Raw genomic sequence first — 16,739 nt, 5'->3', positions numbered from 1 at the left:
TGGTTCAGCCTTTCATTGTTTAATAGCAAGGATTTCTTCAGGACCAGTGGAAAGATAAGTGCACTCACTAAGGTGACAACCACAAACTTATGGTTCTGCTACCAACGACTTGTTGATTGATCGCAAGTATGCAATACCCCTTGGATCCAGGCGGGGGCGTTGCCTATAGTCAAACCCTTCATCAAGGTCAGCGCCTGCATCTGGCACCTACTGCAGTCTCCGGCCCGGGATCCCACGTTAAGCAGTAATCCCTATGCGGAATTACTTCTTCTTTGTTGACTGTGTTAACCTTAAAGGGACTAGGAGTAGTTCCGTCATAACCTTTCTCTCGGTGTTTTTTGATAGGAAAAAGAGAGACCAGTTACCAGGAAGGGAGGTGAATTGAGGAAGAAGACATCCCACCAGAAACAATGTGGAGGACCCCGCACGGATCCAAATCCATACCCCTGCTAAACCATGGGAAAAGACACCAATGCAGAAGTATAAGAGTTGAAAAGAGCACTCCACATAAACATAATATCATAACGCCCCCTTAATGTCAACAAGGCCAAGAGAACGGGCGGCAGGCGAAGGACAATAGCTAAAACTGCTGAATGAATATGCTACTTACCAGTATGCATCTGTTCTTGGCATGTAGGGCTGCTAACATTCATATCTATTGCATAGATCGCCGCCTAGTGTTGGGTCCGGATGATTGCACATTGTTGTCCTGGAAGAGTCTTCGAAGTATCACGAGATAGGTGGCTCCTCCCCTGGACTACAGTGCGCATGGGCATCGACTCCATCCCCAGATTGTTTTTAGCCATTGTGGCAGAGATGGAGTGAAATAGTGTAAAGGATGTCCATGCTAATGATGAATGCAAGAGAGTATCTGCAGCCGCTACGGGCACCGGGGAGGAGGGCGGGCGATATGAATGTTAGCAGCCCTACATGTCAAGAACAGATGCATACTGGTAAGTAGCATTGAATATGCTACTTACCAGTATGCATCTGTTCTTGGCATGTAGGGCTGCTAACATTCATATCTTTTGCATAGATCGCCGCCTAGTGTTGGGTCCGGATGATCGCACATTGTTGTCCTGGAAGAGTCTTCGAAGTATCCTGAGATAGGTGGCTCCTCCCCTGGACTACAGTGCGCATGGGCATCGGCTCCATCCCCAGATTGTTTTTAGCCATTGTGGCAGAGATGGAGTGAAAAGTGTAAAGGATGTCCATGCTAATGATTGAATGCAAGAGTATGTCTGCAGCTGCGACAGGCACCGGGGAGGAGGGTGGGCGATATGAATGTTAGCAGCCCTACATGCCAAGAACAGATGCATACTGGTAAGTAGCATATTCAGTTTGAGGCATGTGGGCTGCTAAATTCATATCTTTTGCATAGAATACACAGCAGTCCCTCCATTAACGGCGGCCGCCCGTGCCAGCTGCAGAAACCTGAAAAAGTGTCTTGAGAACAGCCTGTCCTACAGCTGCTTGCTGCTTGGAATGCACATCGACACAGTAGTGTTTTGTAAAGGTGTGCGGTGTAACCCATGTGGCTGCTCTGCAAATGTCTTCCAAAGGAATGTTCCCCAGGAAAGCCATGGATGCCCCCAATTTGCGTGTGGAGTGCGCCCTTGGGGGTATTGTTAAGGTACCTTTAGCTTTTTGATAACAGATTTGAATGCACTTAACAATCCACCAGGCTATTCCTGCTTTGGAAATAGGGTTGCCTTTGTGCTGTGGCGAGAAGGCAACGAAAAGTTGTTTAGTTTTCCTAAAGTGTTGTGTCCTGTCAATATAGTACATCAACGCCCTCCTAACGTCCAATGTATGGAGCATTCTTTCTGCTACTGTTTGTGGGTTTTGAAAGAATGCGGGCAGGTCAATAGTTTGGTTGAGATGAAACTGTGACACCACCTTCGGAAGGAATTTGGGGTTAGTGCGTAGTACTACCCTATTTGGATGGATTTGTATGAATGGCTCTTGGATCGTGAGCGCTTGCAGCTCACTGACACGTCTTAGTGACGTAATAGCAATAAGAAAAGCCACCTTCCACGTTAGGAACTGGAGTTCACATGAGTGCAGTGGCTCAAAAGGTGGACCCATCAGTCTGGTGAGGACCACATTGAGGTTCCACACCGGAGCTGGCGGTGTTCTTGGGGGAATGACTCGTTTCAGACCCTCTAGGAAGGCTTTAATGGCAGGCACCCTGAAGACAGAGAGATGCTGCCTGTTCTGAAGATAAGCCGCTATGGCGGATAGATGGATCCGAATGGAAGTGTACGCTAGATTGCACTTGTAAAGATGTAGCAGATAGCAAATGATGTTAGGGATAGAAGCATCTAGCGGGTTTATGTTATTGGCTGTACAGTGAATGACGAAACGCTTCCATTTTGCGGCATAGCATGCTCTGGTAGTGGGCTTTCTTGCCTCTTTGATGATGTCCATGCATTCTGGAGGTAAGTGAAGGTAGCCAAACTCTAGGACTTCAGGAGCCAGATCGCCAGGTTGAGCTGTTGCGGATCTGGATGCTGAATGTCGCCATGGTTCTGCGTCAAGAGCCTGGGTGTTAGTCGTAGCCTTTGATGCGGCACCACTGAGAGTTCCAGAAAAGTGGTGTACCACGGTTGTCGTGCCCACGTTGGAGCAACTAGGATGAGTGTCATCGAGTGCTGCCTTAGCTTTCTTGCCACCAGCGGTATGAGAGGTGCTGGGGGAAAAGCGTACGCAAATTTGCCTGACCAGTTCATCCATATCGCATTCCCTTGCGACTGTGGGTGAGGGAACCTGGCGGCAAAGTTTTGGCATTTTGCGTTTTCCCTTGTGGCAAACAGGTCTATCTCTGAATGACCCCACTGCTGGAAGTACGGGCGGAGTACTGATGGATGTAACTCCCACTCGTGCATTTGATGGCTGTATCTGCTGAGCAGATCCGCCATCTGATTGTCCTTGCCCGGGAGGTGTTCTGCCATGGGGAAAATGTTCCTTTGAATGGCCCACTTCCACATGCTCTGAACCAGATGAGACAGCTGTGGCGAGTGGGTGCCTCCCTGCTTTTGAATGTAGTACATCGCTGTCATGTTGTCCGTCCGGATCAACACTACCTTGTTGCACAGATGTACATTGAAGGACTTGAGCGCCATGAAGATTGCCATCAGTTCTAGATAGTTGATGTGCATCTTCTGTTGCTGCGTCGTCCATAGTCCCTGCACTGTGTAATTGAGCGCATGAGCTCCCCATCCGTGGAGAGATGCGTCCGTTGTCAAGATAATCTGTGGTACTGGCTCCTGGACCGGTCGGCCCTTGCAAAGGTTGTGTGGATTCCACCAATGCAGAGAGTTGTATGCCCGACCGGTAACCAACACTAGGTCTGTCATCTGTCCCCGAGCCTGTGTCCACTGATTTGCCAAACATTCTTGGAGTGGACGCATGTGTAACCTCGCGTGAGGGACTATGAAGATGCAGGAGGCCATAATGCCTATCAACTGCATGAACACTCTCGCTGGAAGCGAGTGTTGTGCCCTGAACTTTTGGATTAGAGACTGTATACTGTCTATCCTGACCTTGTTTGGCTGAGCCATAGCAGTCAGGGTATTTATTGTCGCACCCAGAAACTGCCGCACATGTGCTGGTTGAAGGTGCGACTTTGGGTAATTCAACGAGAAGCCCAGACTGTGAAGGAGGTGAATGGTGGTAGACATGTCCGCGGCGCACTGTTGTTCCGACTTTGCTTGAACGAGCCAGTCGTCCAGGTAGGGGTAGACATGTATGTTCTGCCTCCTGAGGTGCGCCGCTACCGTCGCCAGACACTTGGTAAACACTCTGGGGGCGGTGGTCACTCCGAAGGGTAGGACTTTGAACTGATAATGCCTGCCTTGGATGGTGAACCTGAGATACTTTCTGTGGGACGGGTGTAGTGGTATGTGGAAATAAGCATCCTTGAGGTCTAAGGTTACTAGGAAGTCCCCCTGGTTTAGCAAGGGAAGAATCCGTTGCAGTGTAAGCATATGGAAATGTTCTGACAGTATATACAGGTTGAGGGGGCGCAGAGATCCAGAATGGGTCTGAGGGATCCGTCCTTTTTTGGAATAAGGAAGTACAGGGAATAGACTCCTGTGCCTTCCTCCTCCACTGGCACGAGCTCGATTGCGCCTTTTTGCAGCATCACCACTACTTCCTGCTGCAATAAGTGCAAATGCTCTGCGGACATAGGACGTTGCCTTGGTGGAATGTTGGGTGGAGTGGACGTCAACTCTAGACAATAACCGTACTGGATAAGTTGTCTTACCCACCTGTCTGTGGTGATGTTGGTCCAGACTGGCAGGAACTGCTGGAGTCTCCCCCCGACAGGTGTTGGATGGTCGGGGGGCAGTGACAGAGAGTCACTGTTTGTTTGGGGCAGAGGAACGGGAGTTGTTGTTTCCTCTGCCATGTCCCCTGGTGCTGTTTCCTCGATAACCCCCTTTATTCTGCTTGGGGTACGAGGACTGTGCTCCACCTCTAGTGAACTGTGACTGTTGACCCATCTGTCCTCGGGTAACACCACGTGCACCTGAGCGACGAAAAGTGTTACCCCGGAATTGTTGTGATTGAAGGGCCCCCATAGACTTAGCTGTTTCGTTGTCTTTTTTAATCTTTGAGGGTGGTGTCAACATCAGGACCAAACAGTCTATCAGGATTGACGGGCTGGTTGAGTATTGTTGTTTGAATGTCCGGTTTAAACCCTGAAATGCGTAGCCACGCTTGTCGCCTTAGCATGACGCTAGTGTTTATAGCCCTAGCTGCTGTGTCTGCGGCATCAAGTGCACACTTTATTGCTGCGTTGGAGATGAGTTTACCCTCCTCTATGAGCAGTTTGGTACCCTCTTGAAACTGCGTAGGCAGGTGTTGTAAAAGTTGCTCTAGGGTGTCGTAATGCGCCCTATCATAACGTGCCAATAGCGCCTGTGTGTTCGCAATACGCCAGAAATTGGCAGCCTGCGCAGCTACTCTTTTGCCCCCTGCCTCAAGCACTTTAGACTCCTTGTCTGGGGGAGGAGCTTCACCCGTTGTCTGGGAGTTTGCCCGTTTGCGGGCATTTGCGACTACAAGAGAGTCTAGTGGCAACTGTCCCCGAATGTATGCAGGGTCTGCAGGTGCTGGTCTGTATTTCTTCTCGATGCGTGGCTTGACCACTCTCGCTCTGGTAGGCTCCTTAAAGATTTCCGCAGCATGCTTAAGGACACCTTTGAGCATAGGAAGTGTCTTGACTGTCCTTTCAGAGACTGAAAAAGTGTCAAATAGAAAATCTTCCTCCACTGGGTCAGCATGCATGTCCCCGTCATGATTAGCAGCTGCCCGTTCAATGAGTGCATGAAATCCTGCAGAGTCCTCTGTTGGGGATGTACGTGCACTGAAAGGCTGTGGGTCTTGCCCCACATGTTGGATTCCCTGGTCACCTATGTCGTCATAGGAATCCTGTTGTGCATCAGGGTCATTGATGGGGAAATTGTACTGGTCATCTTGTCCTTCGTCCTCTCCCCCAGAGTGGTCGGGGGAAGGTGTTGGACTCCTTCTAGGTGGAGGCAGGATAGGTTCAACCAGGGCTGGAATGTCCTGTGCAGGCCTTTTCTTCTTCAGTGGAATAACATAGGAGTCCACTGGTTGGGAAGTGATTTTCCGCTTATAAAGGGTCAACTTGCCCGTGTCCGCGTCGCTAAAACGCTCAGAATCGTCTCCTGAGTCGTGTTGTCGACCCAATATTCCACTAGACGTTGAAGAGTCCGATGTCTTCGGCGCCGTCTTTGGCGCAAAGGCCTTCGGTGCCTCCTTCGGCGGCAGAATGTATAGAAGCTTGCCAGCAGGCTTTGCAGGCATGTCCATCGGCTTCTGGTGCAACGGCGCGGGAGCCGACGTCGCAGTGGCCTTATCACGAATTCTTTGCAGTGAAGTAGCGATGAGAGATGCGTCACTCACTGCGGCACTTGGCGCCGACGAGGAGGCCGCCACCGTGCCTTCGCTTCCGACGTTCTGTGGTCCCTTTTGAGTCTTAGACGTCGATGCTGCAGCCGTAGACACAGAGTCTTTGGACCTATGTGTTGAGCCTCCGCCCTTCGATCCGAGGGATTTTGCAGACTCCGCCTCAACCATGCGTCCGACTAACGGCGTCCCAGTCGGCACTGAATGTTTGTCGACGACTTTTGTGGACTTTGCCGGCGTTGCCCCGGTCGACCCTTGACGGACGACCTTCTTAGAGGACGCCTCCCCCGCCGATGACTTCGGCACTGTCGAGTCAACAGTCTTCTTCGACTTCTGTGGACCGGAGGTCGACGGAGCCAATGAGGTAGCAGGCTTTGGTGTTTTTGGTGGAACGACCGCCATCTTAGGTGCACTCGAATCCGGTAGTTTCGGTTTCGATTTTGGGTCGGCCATTTTAGGTGTAGTCGATACCGATGCTTTCAGTTTCGGTTTCGATACGGGCTGCGTAGCAAGTATGTCCGTGGCCGGGCCTGAAGGCGGGGCCGTGGCTTGCGGTGCAGGGTCTTGGGTAAGGCCGAGTGGCGATCCCGTGACCCGAGCCTGATCCGTGTAACTTTCGGGGCATAGCTCTTCCTCTGAGCTATCTTCCGCGGCCCCATAAACTTCTTCGTCGTCCCCTACCTCGTCGACGTATTCAAGGTCTTGGTCCATGACCCCGTCGTTTTCTTCGGGATCGGCCTCGACCTCCGTCGCAGGTGGTGAGATTTCAAGATGATGGCTTAGGACCTCTTCTTCCGGGTCGCCGAAGATGTTATCTGGTGCCGGGGCCGCCTGCCGGGCCTCGAGGCGCACCGCGCGCCGAAGCTTGAGCGTCTTCTTCGACCTGAATCTGGAGCAGGCCATGCAGTTCTCCTCGTTATGGTCTGGCGAGAAGCATTTATTACAGACCGGGTGCACGTCGATATGTGGGTATTTGGACCCACAGACGGGACAATATTTAAACGGGCTCCGCTCCATGTTGAAAAGTCGTGGTCCTGCTGCGATGAGAAGGCCTCGATGTCCGAAGAGTGATACGACTCCGCAGATTCCGACTCAAAGAGACGGAAGAACTCGAGACCGTACGCAAACAATACCGACGTAAGGAAACGAAGGCCTTTTGGCCTTATAGAAGTAAGTTTTCTCGGTTCCGACAGACGTCGAGACCGCATCCGAACCCAATGGCGGAAAAAAACAATCTGGGGATGGAGCCGATGCCCATGCGCACTGTAGTCCAGGGGAGGAGCCACCTATCTCAGGATACTTCGAAGACTCTTCCAGGACAACAATGTGCGATCATCCGGACCCAACACTAGGCGGCGATCTATGCAAAAGATATGAATTTAGCAGCCCACATGCCTCGAACATTCAGTTCGAGGCATGTGGGCTGCTGAATTCATATCTATTGCATAGAATACACAGCAGTCCCTCCATTAAGGGCGGTTGCCCGTGCCAGCTGCAGAAGCTTGAAAAAGTGTCTTGAGAACAGCCTGTCCTACAGCTGCTTGCTGTTTGGAATGCACATCAACACAGTAATGTTTGGTAAATGTGTGTGGTGTAGCCCATGTGGCTGCTCTACAAATGTCTTCTAAAGGAATGTTCCCCAGGAAAGCAATGGAGGCCCCCAACTTGCGTGTGGAGTGCGCCCTTGGGGGTATTGTTAAAGTACGCTTAGCCTTTTGATAACAGATTTGAATGCACTTAACAATCCATCTGGCTATTCCTGCTTTGGAAATGGGGTTGCCTTTGTGCTGCGCTGAGAAGGCAACAAAAAGTTGTTGTGTTTTCCTAAAGTGTTGCGTTCTGTCAATGTAGTACATCAACGCCCTCCTAACGTCCAATGTATGAAGCATTCTTTCTGCTACTGTTTGTGGGTTTTGGAAGAATGCGGGTAGGTCAATAGTTTGGTTGATATGAAACTGTGACACTACTTTAGGAAGGAATTTGGGGTTAGTGCGGAGCACTACCCTGTTTGAATGTATTTGGATGAATGGCTCTTGGATCGTGAGCGCTTGCAGCTCACTAACACGTCTGAGCGATGTAATAGCAATGAGAAAAGCCACTTTCCATGTTAGAAATTGAATTTCGCAGGAGTGCAGTGGCTCGAAAGGTGGACCCATCAGCCTAGTGAGGACCACATTGAGGTTCCACACTGGAGCTGGTGGTGTTCTTGGAGGAATGACTCGCTTCAGTCCCTCCAGGAAGGCTTTAATGGCAGGCACCCTGAAAACAGAGAGATGCTGCCTATTCTGGAGATAAGCCGCTATGGCGGATAAGTGTATCCGAATGGAAGCGTACGCTAGATTGCATTTGTAAAGATGTAACAAATAGCAGATGATGTTAGGAATGGATGCGTCTAGCGGGTTGATATTGTGGTCTGTACAGTAAACGACAAACCGCTTCCACTTTGGTGCATAGCAAGCTCTGGTAGTGGGCTTTCTTGCCTCCCGGATGATGTCCATGCATTCTGGAGGCAGGTTGAGGTAGCCAAATTCTAAGACCTCAGGAGCCAGATCGCCAGATTGAGCTGTTGCGGATCTGGATGCTGAATGTCTCCATGGTTCTGCGTCCGGAGCCTGGATGTGAGATGCAGCCTTTGATGCGGTACCACGGAAAGTTCTAGAAACGTGGTGTACCATGGAGTGCGTGCCCATGTTGGAGCAACCAGGATGAGAGTCATCGAGTGTTGCTTTAGCTTTCTTGCCACCAGCGGAATGAGAGGCGCTGGGGGAAAAGCGTACGCAAATTTGCCTGACCAGTTCATCCATATCGCATTCCCTTGCGATTCCGGGTGAGGGAACCTGGCGGCAAAGCTTTGGCATTTTGCGTTTTCCCTTGTGGCAAACAGGTCTATCTCTGGATGACCCCACTGCTGGAAGTACGGGCGGAGTACTGATGGATGTATCTCCCACTCGTGCATTTGATGGCTGTATCTGCTGAGCAGATCCGCCATCTGATTGTCCTTGCCCGGGAGGTGTTCTGCCATGAGGAAAATGTTCCTCTGAATGGCCCACTTCCACATGCTCTGAGCCAGATGAGACCGCTGTGGCGAGTGAGTGCCTCCCTGTTTTTGGATGTAGTACATTGCTGTCATGTTGTCCGTCCGGATCAACACGACTTTGTTGCAGAGATGTACTTTGAAGGACTTTAGCGCCATGAAGATTGCCATCAATTCTAGGTAGTTGATGTGCAACTTCTGTTGCTGGGTGGACCACAGTCCCTGCACAGTGTAGTGGAGAACATGGGCTCCCCACCCTTGGAGAGATGCGTCCGTCGTTAGGATAATCTGTGGCACTGGCTCTTGGAACGGTCGTCCCTTGCAAACTTTGTGTGGATTCCACCAATGCAGAGAGTTGTATGCACGACCGGTCACCAACACTAGGTCTGTCAGTTGTCCCCGAGCCTGTGTCCACTGATTTGCCAAGCATTCTTGGAGCGGACGCATGTGCAACCTCGCGTGCGGGACTATAAAGATGCAGGAGGCCATCATGCCTATCAACTGCATGAACACTCTCGCTGGTAGGGAGTGTTGCGGTCTGAACCTCTGGATCAGCGATTGAATTGTGTCGATCCTGACTGGGTTTGGCTGAGCCATAGCAGTCAGGGTGTTTGTCGCGCCCAGATACTGCCGCACATGGGCTGGCTGAAGGTGCGACTTTGGGTAGTTTAGCGAGAACCCCAGACTGTGAAGGAGGTGAATAGTGTGGGACATGTCTGTGGCGCACTGTTGTTCCGACTTTGCTTGAACAAGCCAGTCGTCTAGGTACGGGTAGACATGTATGTTCTGCCGTCTGAGGTGCGCCGCCACTGTCGCCAGACACTTTGTAAACACTCTGGGGGCAGTAGTCACCCCGAAGGGTAGGACTTTGAACTGATAGTGCCTGTTTTGAATGGTGAACCTGAGGTATTTTCTGTGGGATGGGTGGAGTGGGATGTGGAAATAAGCATCCTTGAGGTCCAAGGTTGCTAGGAAGTCCCCTTGGTTTAGCAGGGGAAGAATTTGCTGCAGTGTCAGCATGTGAAAGTGTTCCGACAGTATATACATGTTGAGAGGGCGTAGATCCAGAATGGGTCTGAGGGATCCGTCCTTTTTTGGGATGAGGAAGTACAGGGAATAGACTCCTGTTCCTTCCTCTTCCACCGGTACGAGCTCGATTGCGCCTTTTTGCAGCATCACCACAACTTCCTGCTGCAATAAGTGCAAGTGCTCTGCTGACATAGGACGGTGTCTTGGGGGAATGTTGGGAGGAGTGGATGTCAACTCCAAACAATAACCGTACTGGATAAGTTTTCTCACCCACCTGTCCGTGGTGATGGACGTCCAGACTGGCAGGAACTGCTGGAGTCTCCCCCCGACAGTTGTTGGATGGTCGGGGGGCAGTGACAGAGAGTCACTGTTTGTTGGCGGCAGAGGAACGGGAGTTGTTGTTCCCTCTGCCCCTGCCTTTGGCACTGTTACCTCTGTAACCCCCTCTACCCTGCTTGGGGTACGAGGACTGTGCACCACTTTTTGCGAATTGTGTTTGTTGACCCAACTGTCCTCTGGTAACACCACGTGCTCCTGAGCGACGAAAAGTGCTTCCCCTGAATTGTTGACTGAAGCGCCCCCATGGACTTAGCAGTCTCATTGTCCTTTTTAATCTTTTCCAGGGTGGTGTCAACATCTGGACCACAGTCTGTCTGGATTGACGGGCTGGTTGAGTATTGTAGTTTGAATATCGGGTTTAAATCCAGATATGCGAAGCCAAGCTTGTCGCCTTAACATGACGCTAGTGTTAATCCCCCTAGCCGCTGTATCAGCCACATCAAGTGCACACTTTATGGCTGCGTTTGAGATGAGCTTTCCCTCTTGTATGAGCATTTCGGCCCCTTCCTTAAACTGATCAGGTAGGTGTTGAAGGAGCTGTTCTAGGGTGCCGTAATGCGCCCTATCGTATCGTGCCAATAGTGCCTGTGTGTTTGCTATACGCCAGATATTGGCAGCTTGTGCAGCCACCCTTTTGCCGGATGCCTCAAGCACTTTCGACTCCTTGTCTGGGGGAGGAGCTTCACCCGTTGTTTGGGAGTTCGCCCTCTTGCGGGCATTGGCGACCACCAACGAATCCAGAGGCAACTGTCCCCGAATATATGCAGGGTCTCCAGGTGCTGGCCTGTATTTCTTTTCGATACGTGGGTTCACCACTCTCGCCCTGGTAGGTTCCTTAAAGATTTCAGGTGCATGTTTAAGGACACCTTTGAGCATAGGAAGTATTTTAACTGTTCTGTCTGAGACAGAGAAAGTGTCAAACAAAAAATCCTCCTCTACCGGGTCAGCATGCATGTCCACATCATGATTTGCCGCTGCCCGCTCTATCAAAGCATTAAACGCTGCTGAATCCTCTGTTGGTGATGTACGTGCCCCAAACCCCTGTGGATCTTGTACCACCTGATGTCCACCTTGGTCCCCAGTATCGCCATATGAGTCCAGTTTAACATCAGGGTCATTGTCAACTGGGAAATTGTACTGGTCATCTTGGTCATCATCCTCTCCACCTGATTGGTCGGGGGAAGGTGATGGACTCCTTCTCGGTGGTGGCAGAACAGGTTCAACAAGGGCAGGAATGTCCTGTGCCGGCCTTTTCTTTTTCAGTGGAATGACATAGGATTCCAGTGGTTGGGAAGTGATTTTCCTTTTGTAGAGGGTCAATTTCCCCGTTTGGGCATCGATGTAATGCTCTGATTGGTCTTCAGAGGCGTGATGTCGATCCAAGCTTTTGTGCGTGGAAGTGTCCGACGTGTCAGCGATTTTCGGCACCGATCTGGGTGCAAATGCCTTCGGTGCCACCTTAGGTGCCAGAGAGTAGAGAAGCTTGGCCGAGGTCTTCGGAGGTGTGTCCACCGATTTCGGAGCCGACGGCGTGGGAGCCGTTGACGACAAAGTCTTTTCCCGAATACTTTTGAGGGAGTCGGTGACCTGCTTAGTGAAGGAAGCAGAGGGTTTAGAAACTGACGGCCGATGTTCGGTAGCGTCGGGAGTCCCTCGGTGTCTACGAGTTTTCCGTCGACGAATCTTCGTTACTAACGGGTCGCGGCTCAGTTGCAGCCTTTGGCGCCGACGATCCGGCATCTTTGTGCCGATGCGTAGTGCTCCCTGTCTGCGGGTCATGGCTTTTAGTTGACTTTGACTCGACTGTGCGCTTACTGGTAGGCGCCGCAGTGGCGGCCGAAGGCATGTCAGCAGTCTTCGAGGTCCGCGCCGGAGCAACTGTGCTTGACACTTGATGGACGTCCTTCTTAGAGGATGATTCCTTGGGCACCTTTTGCGGCGCGGTCGAGTCGACAGTCTTCTTCGACTTCTGTGGGCCGGAGGTCGACGGAGTCTATGAAGGAGCAGGCTTCGCTATTTTGTGTTGGACGTCGGCCATTTTAGTTTTTGTCGAATCCGACGGTTTCGGTTTCGATTTTGATGGGACGTCGGCCATCTTTGGTGCCGTCGAATCCGAAGGTTTCGGTTTCGATACGTGTAATGGCGGCTCCGCGTGAGTGTCCGTGGCCGGGCCAGAAGGCGGGGCCGGGGATAGCGGTGCTGGGTCGTGGGTAAGGCCGAGTGGCGATCCCGTGACCTGAGCCTGAGTCATGTAGCTTTCGGGGCATAGCTCTTCCTCAGCTATCTTCCGCGGCCCCATAAACTTCTTCGTCGTCCCCTACCTCCTCGACGTATTCAAGGTCCAGGGCCTGTCCTTCGACTTGGTCTTCGGGCTCCGCCTCGACCTCCGTCGACGGTGGAGAAATCTGAAGATGATGGCTACCGCCTTCTTCTGCGGGGTCGTCGAATATGTCGTCGGGTGCCGGGGCCGCTCGCTGGGCGGCGATGCTTGAGCGTCTTCTTTGACCTGAATTTTGAACAGGCCATGCAATTTTCCTCGTTGTGGTCCGGCGAGAGGCATTTATTACAGACCGGATGCACATCGATATGTGGATATTTGGATCCACAGACGGGGCAGAACTTGAACGGGCTCTGCTCCATGTTAAGTTCGTCGGGGTCTTGCTGCGACGAGAGGGCCTCGATGTCCGAAGAGTTACTCGACTCCGCAGAATTCCGGCTCAGAGAGTCGGAGGATGCTCGAGACCGTACGCAAACAATACCGACGCAGGTAACGAAGGCCTTTTGGCCTTAAGAACAACGTTTTTCGGTTCCGACACGGAGACGTCGAAACCACATCCGAACCCAATGGCGGAAAAAAACAATCTGGGGATGGAGTCGATGCCCATGCGCACTGTAGTCCAGGGGAGGAGCCACCTATCTCGTGATACTTCGAAGACTCTTCCAGGACAACAATGTGCAATCATCCGGACCCAACACTAGGCGGCGATCTATGCAATAGATATGAATTTAGCAGCCCTACATGCCTCGAACCCAAAGCTCCGAGCCATAGAAGTAAGCTATGGTGGAGAGTACGCGACTAAATCACACGAAGCTGAACAACTCCACCTACCGGCATGCACAGGTATTGCTCGAAGAAAAATCTTCTGGATCCAGTCTAGTGCCTTGAAAATTCAAAGGTATGGAATCTGAAGCTAGATGTCTATAAGATAAATATACACATACACACACAACCCTCACAGGTGCATCCAAGCTGCATAATTGTAGGCCAAAACGCAAACTAGTGTAGCGAGAGGAATGTAATGAGGCAGGAATGGTAATAGATTTTGATACAAACCTATGGGATGGGTTTACACTGTAGAATAATGCGAAACAGAGCATAAGAAAGAAATGGCACATCATTTGAAAGAGTAAGCAAGCTTGGCTTCAAGTAGGCTAAAGAATGCCCCCCCCCTCTCCCCCCCCTCAAACCATCTCTGCTTTCAAATGCTACGTACCTGTTGACTGTCGTTTATGGCCTCTTCCTGGAGGCTCAGTGATCACAAGAGGTAGGTTTTGCGGAGACCCATAGGACTGTCTGCCACCTGGAATGGGGTCTGCATCATCAAGCTGGAAGGGGCGGAACGTGTAGGGGCTGCGGTCAGGAGTGTTGTCAGCAGTCTTTGATCCTCGCCCTCTACCTCGCCCGCTTCTTCCTCTCCCACGCCCAAGCCCTGGCCCTTTGCCTTGCTGCTTCACCTCTTCGGTGAGGGATTCATCAGATGACTCTGGCTCTGGAGGAATGTAGCTGTGGCGGCTGCTCATGCGAGAGGTTGCTTTTTTATCCGGAATGGGTTCTGACATTGCTTTTTTTGCAGAGCCTCTACCCCTGTTGCCACCCCGGCCACGTCCTCGCCCTCGACCCCTGGCTGCATGCCAGCCTTGCTTGGGAGTGCTCTGCTGGCTGCGAGACGTCATGCCAGTGTCCTGCCGCATGGCACCGTGGCCACCTCTTGTCTTGACTCCTTTTGCTTTTAACACTTGTTCTGTTCTCCGTCCTCTTTTCGGTGGGCTGCAAACATAAATGAAAATAGACTTATCAGGAATGATTTGCATACTGCTGCTAACCTTTAAGTTTGCTGTGAACACGCAAGCACAAAAATTTCAGTAAGGATTAATATTACTTACCTTATAGGCATCTGTTCTGGGCATGAAGTGCTGTAGATTCACATGCTTTGCCTAAGTCCGCCATCAGGTGTTGGGCTCGGATGATTAAAATTTTCTTCGAGTCACAAGGCTATACGACTCCTTTTGGCATTACTGCGCATGGTCATGGACGCCATCTCCAGATTGTTTTGCCGTGGGTAGGTGAGAATGTAGGTATGCAATGTATATGAGCAATGAGATGTCCATGCAGCAGTATGATATAAGTATATAAAGTGTATGAACTGCAACCCACACAAGGTTTTAGGGGAGGAGGGTTGGCACATGTGAATCTACAACACTACATGCCAAGAACAGATGCTTACAGGGTAAGTAACAATACGTTTGAGGCATGTGTGCTGTAGATACACAAGCTTTGCATAGACTGTAAAGCAGCCCCTCTTCCCAGGTAGTGGTTAACCTGTGGGAGTTTGAAAGATTTCTTAGTACTGCTTGACCAAAATTGGCTTGCTGTTGTGTAAAGACATCCACACAATGCTTTGTGAAGATGTGTGGAGGAGACCATGTTTTGTAAATATCAGCAATAGGAATGCTCCCTAAAAGGGTGATCGAAGCTCCTGTTTTCCTAGTGGAGTGAACTTTAGGAGGAACAGGTAAAAGCCTTTTAGCTTTGTTTGGATACATTTAACTATTCATCTTGAAATGATCTATAAATTGCAGTTCACATGCCAGGAGGTGCGTAGGCAATAAACAATTGTTTTGTTTTTCTGAATGATTTAGTTCTGTCTATATAATACATTAGAGCTCTGTTGACATCTAAAGGGTGTAATGCCCTGCCTGCAACAGTCTGGTTGCAGAACAAAAAACGGTTAATCAATTGATTGGTTAATAGGAAAATTGTAGACTATCTTTGGTAAGAACTTAGGATTTGTTCCAACTACATAGAGACGGAGTAATACTTGGAAGAAAGGTTCCTCAAGGGTTAGTGTCTACTTCACGGACTGTTTTAAGTGAAGTAATAGCGAATAAAAAGGCAAATTTTCATGATAAGTATTGCAACTGATAAAAGTGGAGTGGTTCAAAAGGAGGACTCATGAGTTTTGTTGATATAATGTTTAAGTTCCATGCTGGTGGAAGGGAGTGTTGACGTTTAAATCTTGATATGAGAGCTTGCATGCTGGGTATCCTGACTGGATTGGGGTATGCAAGGGCTTTTGAGTTATCTATTGTGGCACCTAGATACTGAAGTAGGTGAGACGGTTGAAGGTGTGACTTGGGTAGGTTTATTGTGGATCCCAAATCGTGGAGCAGCTGGCTTTTTAGTGTGTATTGTACACATAGTGTGAGTGTGACTTGGCTTTATGAGCTAGTCGTTCAGATAAGGAAACATGTGAATGTGTTGTCTCCACAAATGTGCTGCGACTACCGCAAGACATTTTGTGAATACTCAGGGTGCTGTAGTCACTCGGAAGGGGAGGACTTTGAATTGATAGCGCTGGCCGTGCACTCCAAACCGTAGATATTTTCTGTGAGCGGGGGGAATGGGAATATGAAAGTGGAGGGAAGTCACTGTTATGTAGTAGGAGAGCTGCAGGTGTTATTACTGCGTCCCTACCCTTGGTGTTGCCTCTATAACCTCCACTGAAATAACCTCTCTTAGGGGAGGTTTGAGTAGTCTTTTTGTAGGAAGATGAGGTGTTATCCGTTCCAATAGTTTCAGAGGCGCCCCTATAAAAGGAGCAACGAAAAGAACCTCTGGTGGTTGTTGCCTGTAGGGCTCCCATGGACTTAGCAGTTTGAGTCCTTCATTTTTCCAAAAGTGTGTCTACAGTGGGTCCAAATAGGTGTTCTTGATGAAAGGGTTGAAAAGGAATTGTGAACTGCACATCCTGTTTAAACCCAGATATGAGTAGCCATGCGTGACTGCATGGTAAAACGCTTGTGTTAACCGCACGGGACGCTGAGTCGGCACACTTTATAGAAGTGTTTGTAATTAACTTTCCCTCTTGTATGAGGTCATTAGCCTTATACTGATCGGGAAGATGTTGGATGAGCTTTTCAAGCTCATCGTAATGAGCCCTATTTTACCTGGCCAGTAAAGCCTGGGTATTGGCAATGCTCCAGTAATTCGCCAGATGAGTCTAGTAATTTAGACTCCTTATCTGGAGGTGGGGTATCTCCCGATGTTTGTAAATTGGCTTGTTTACGTGCATTTGACACACCCAAGGAATTTAGAGGGAGCTGTGCTTTAATATAA

General features: G+C 50.2%; 1 protein-coding gene across 1 annotated transcript in view; it reads right to left on the bottom strand.

The window, feature by feature from the left end:
* The window catches only part of BAZ1A (bromodomain adjacent to zinc finger domain 1A), a 296,099-nt gene that overhangs the window by 13,178 nt on the left and 266,182 nt on the right, over positions 1-16,739 (bottom strand). The window contains exon 24 of the mRNA XM_078659379.1: positions 13,837-14,390. Within this exon, the coding sequence (XP_078515505.1) occupies positions 13,837-14,390 (554 nt within the window). The remainder of the gene's footprint in view (positions 1-13,836; positions 14,391-16,739) is intronic.

This window comes from Lissotriton helveticus, chromosome 9, assembly GCF_964261635.1.
Source record: "Lissotriton helveticus chromosome 9, aLisHel1.1, whole genome shotgun sequence".
NCBI classification, from domain to species: Eukaryota; Metazoa; Chordata; class Amphibia; order Caudata; family Salamandridae; genus Lissotriton; species Lissotriton helveticus.
This window is presented reverse-complemented; position numbering and strand designations above follow the sequence as displayed.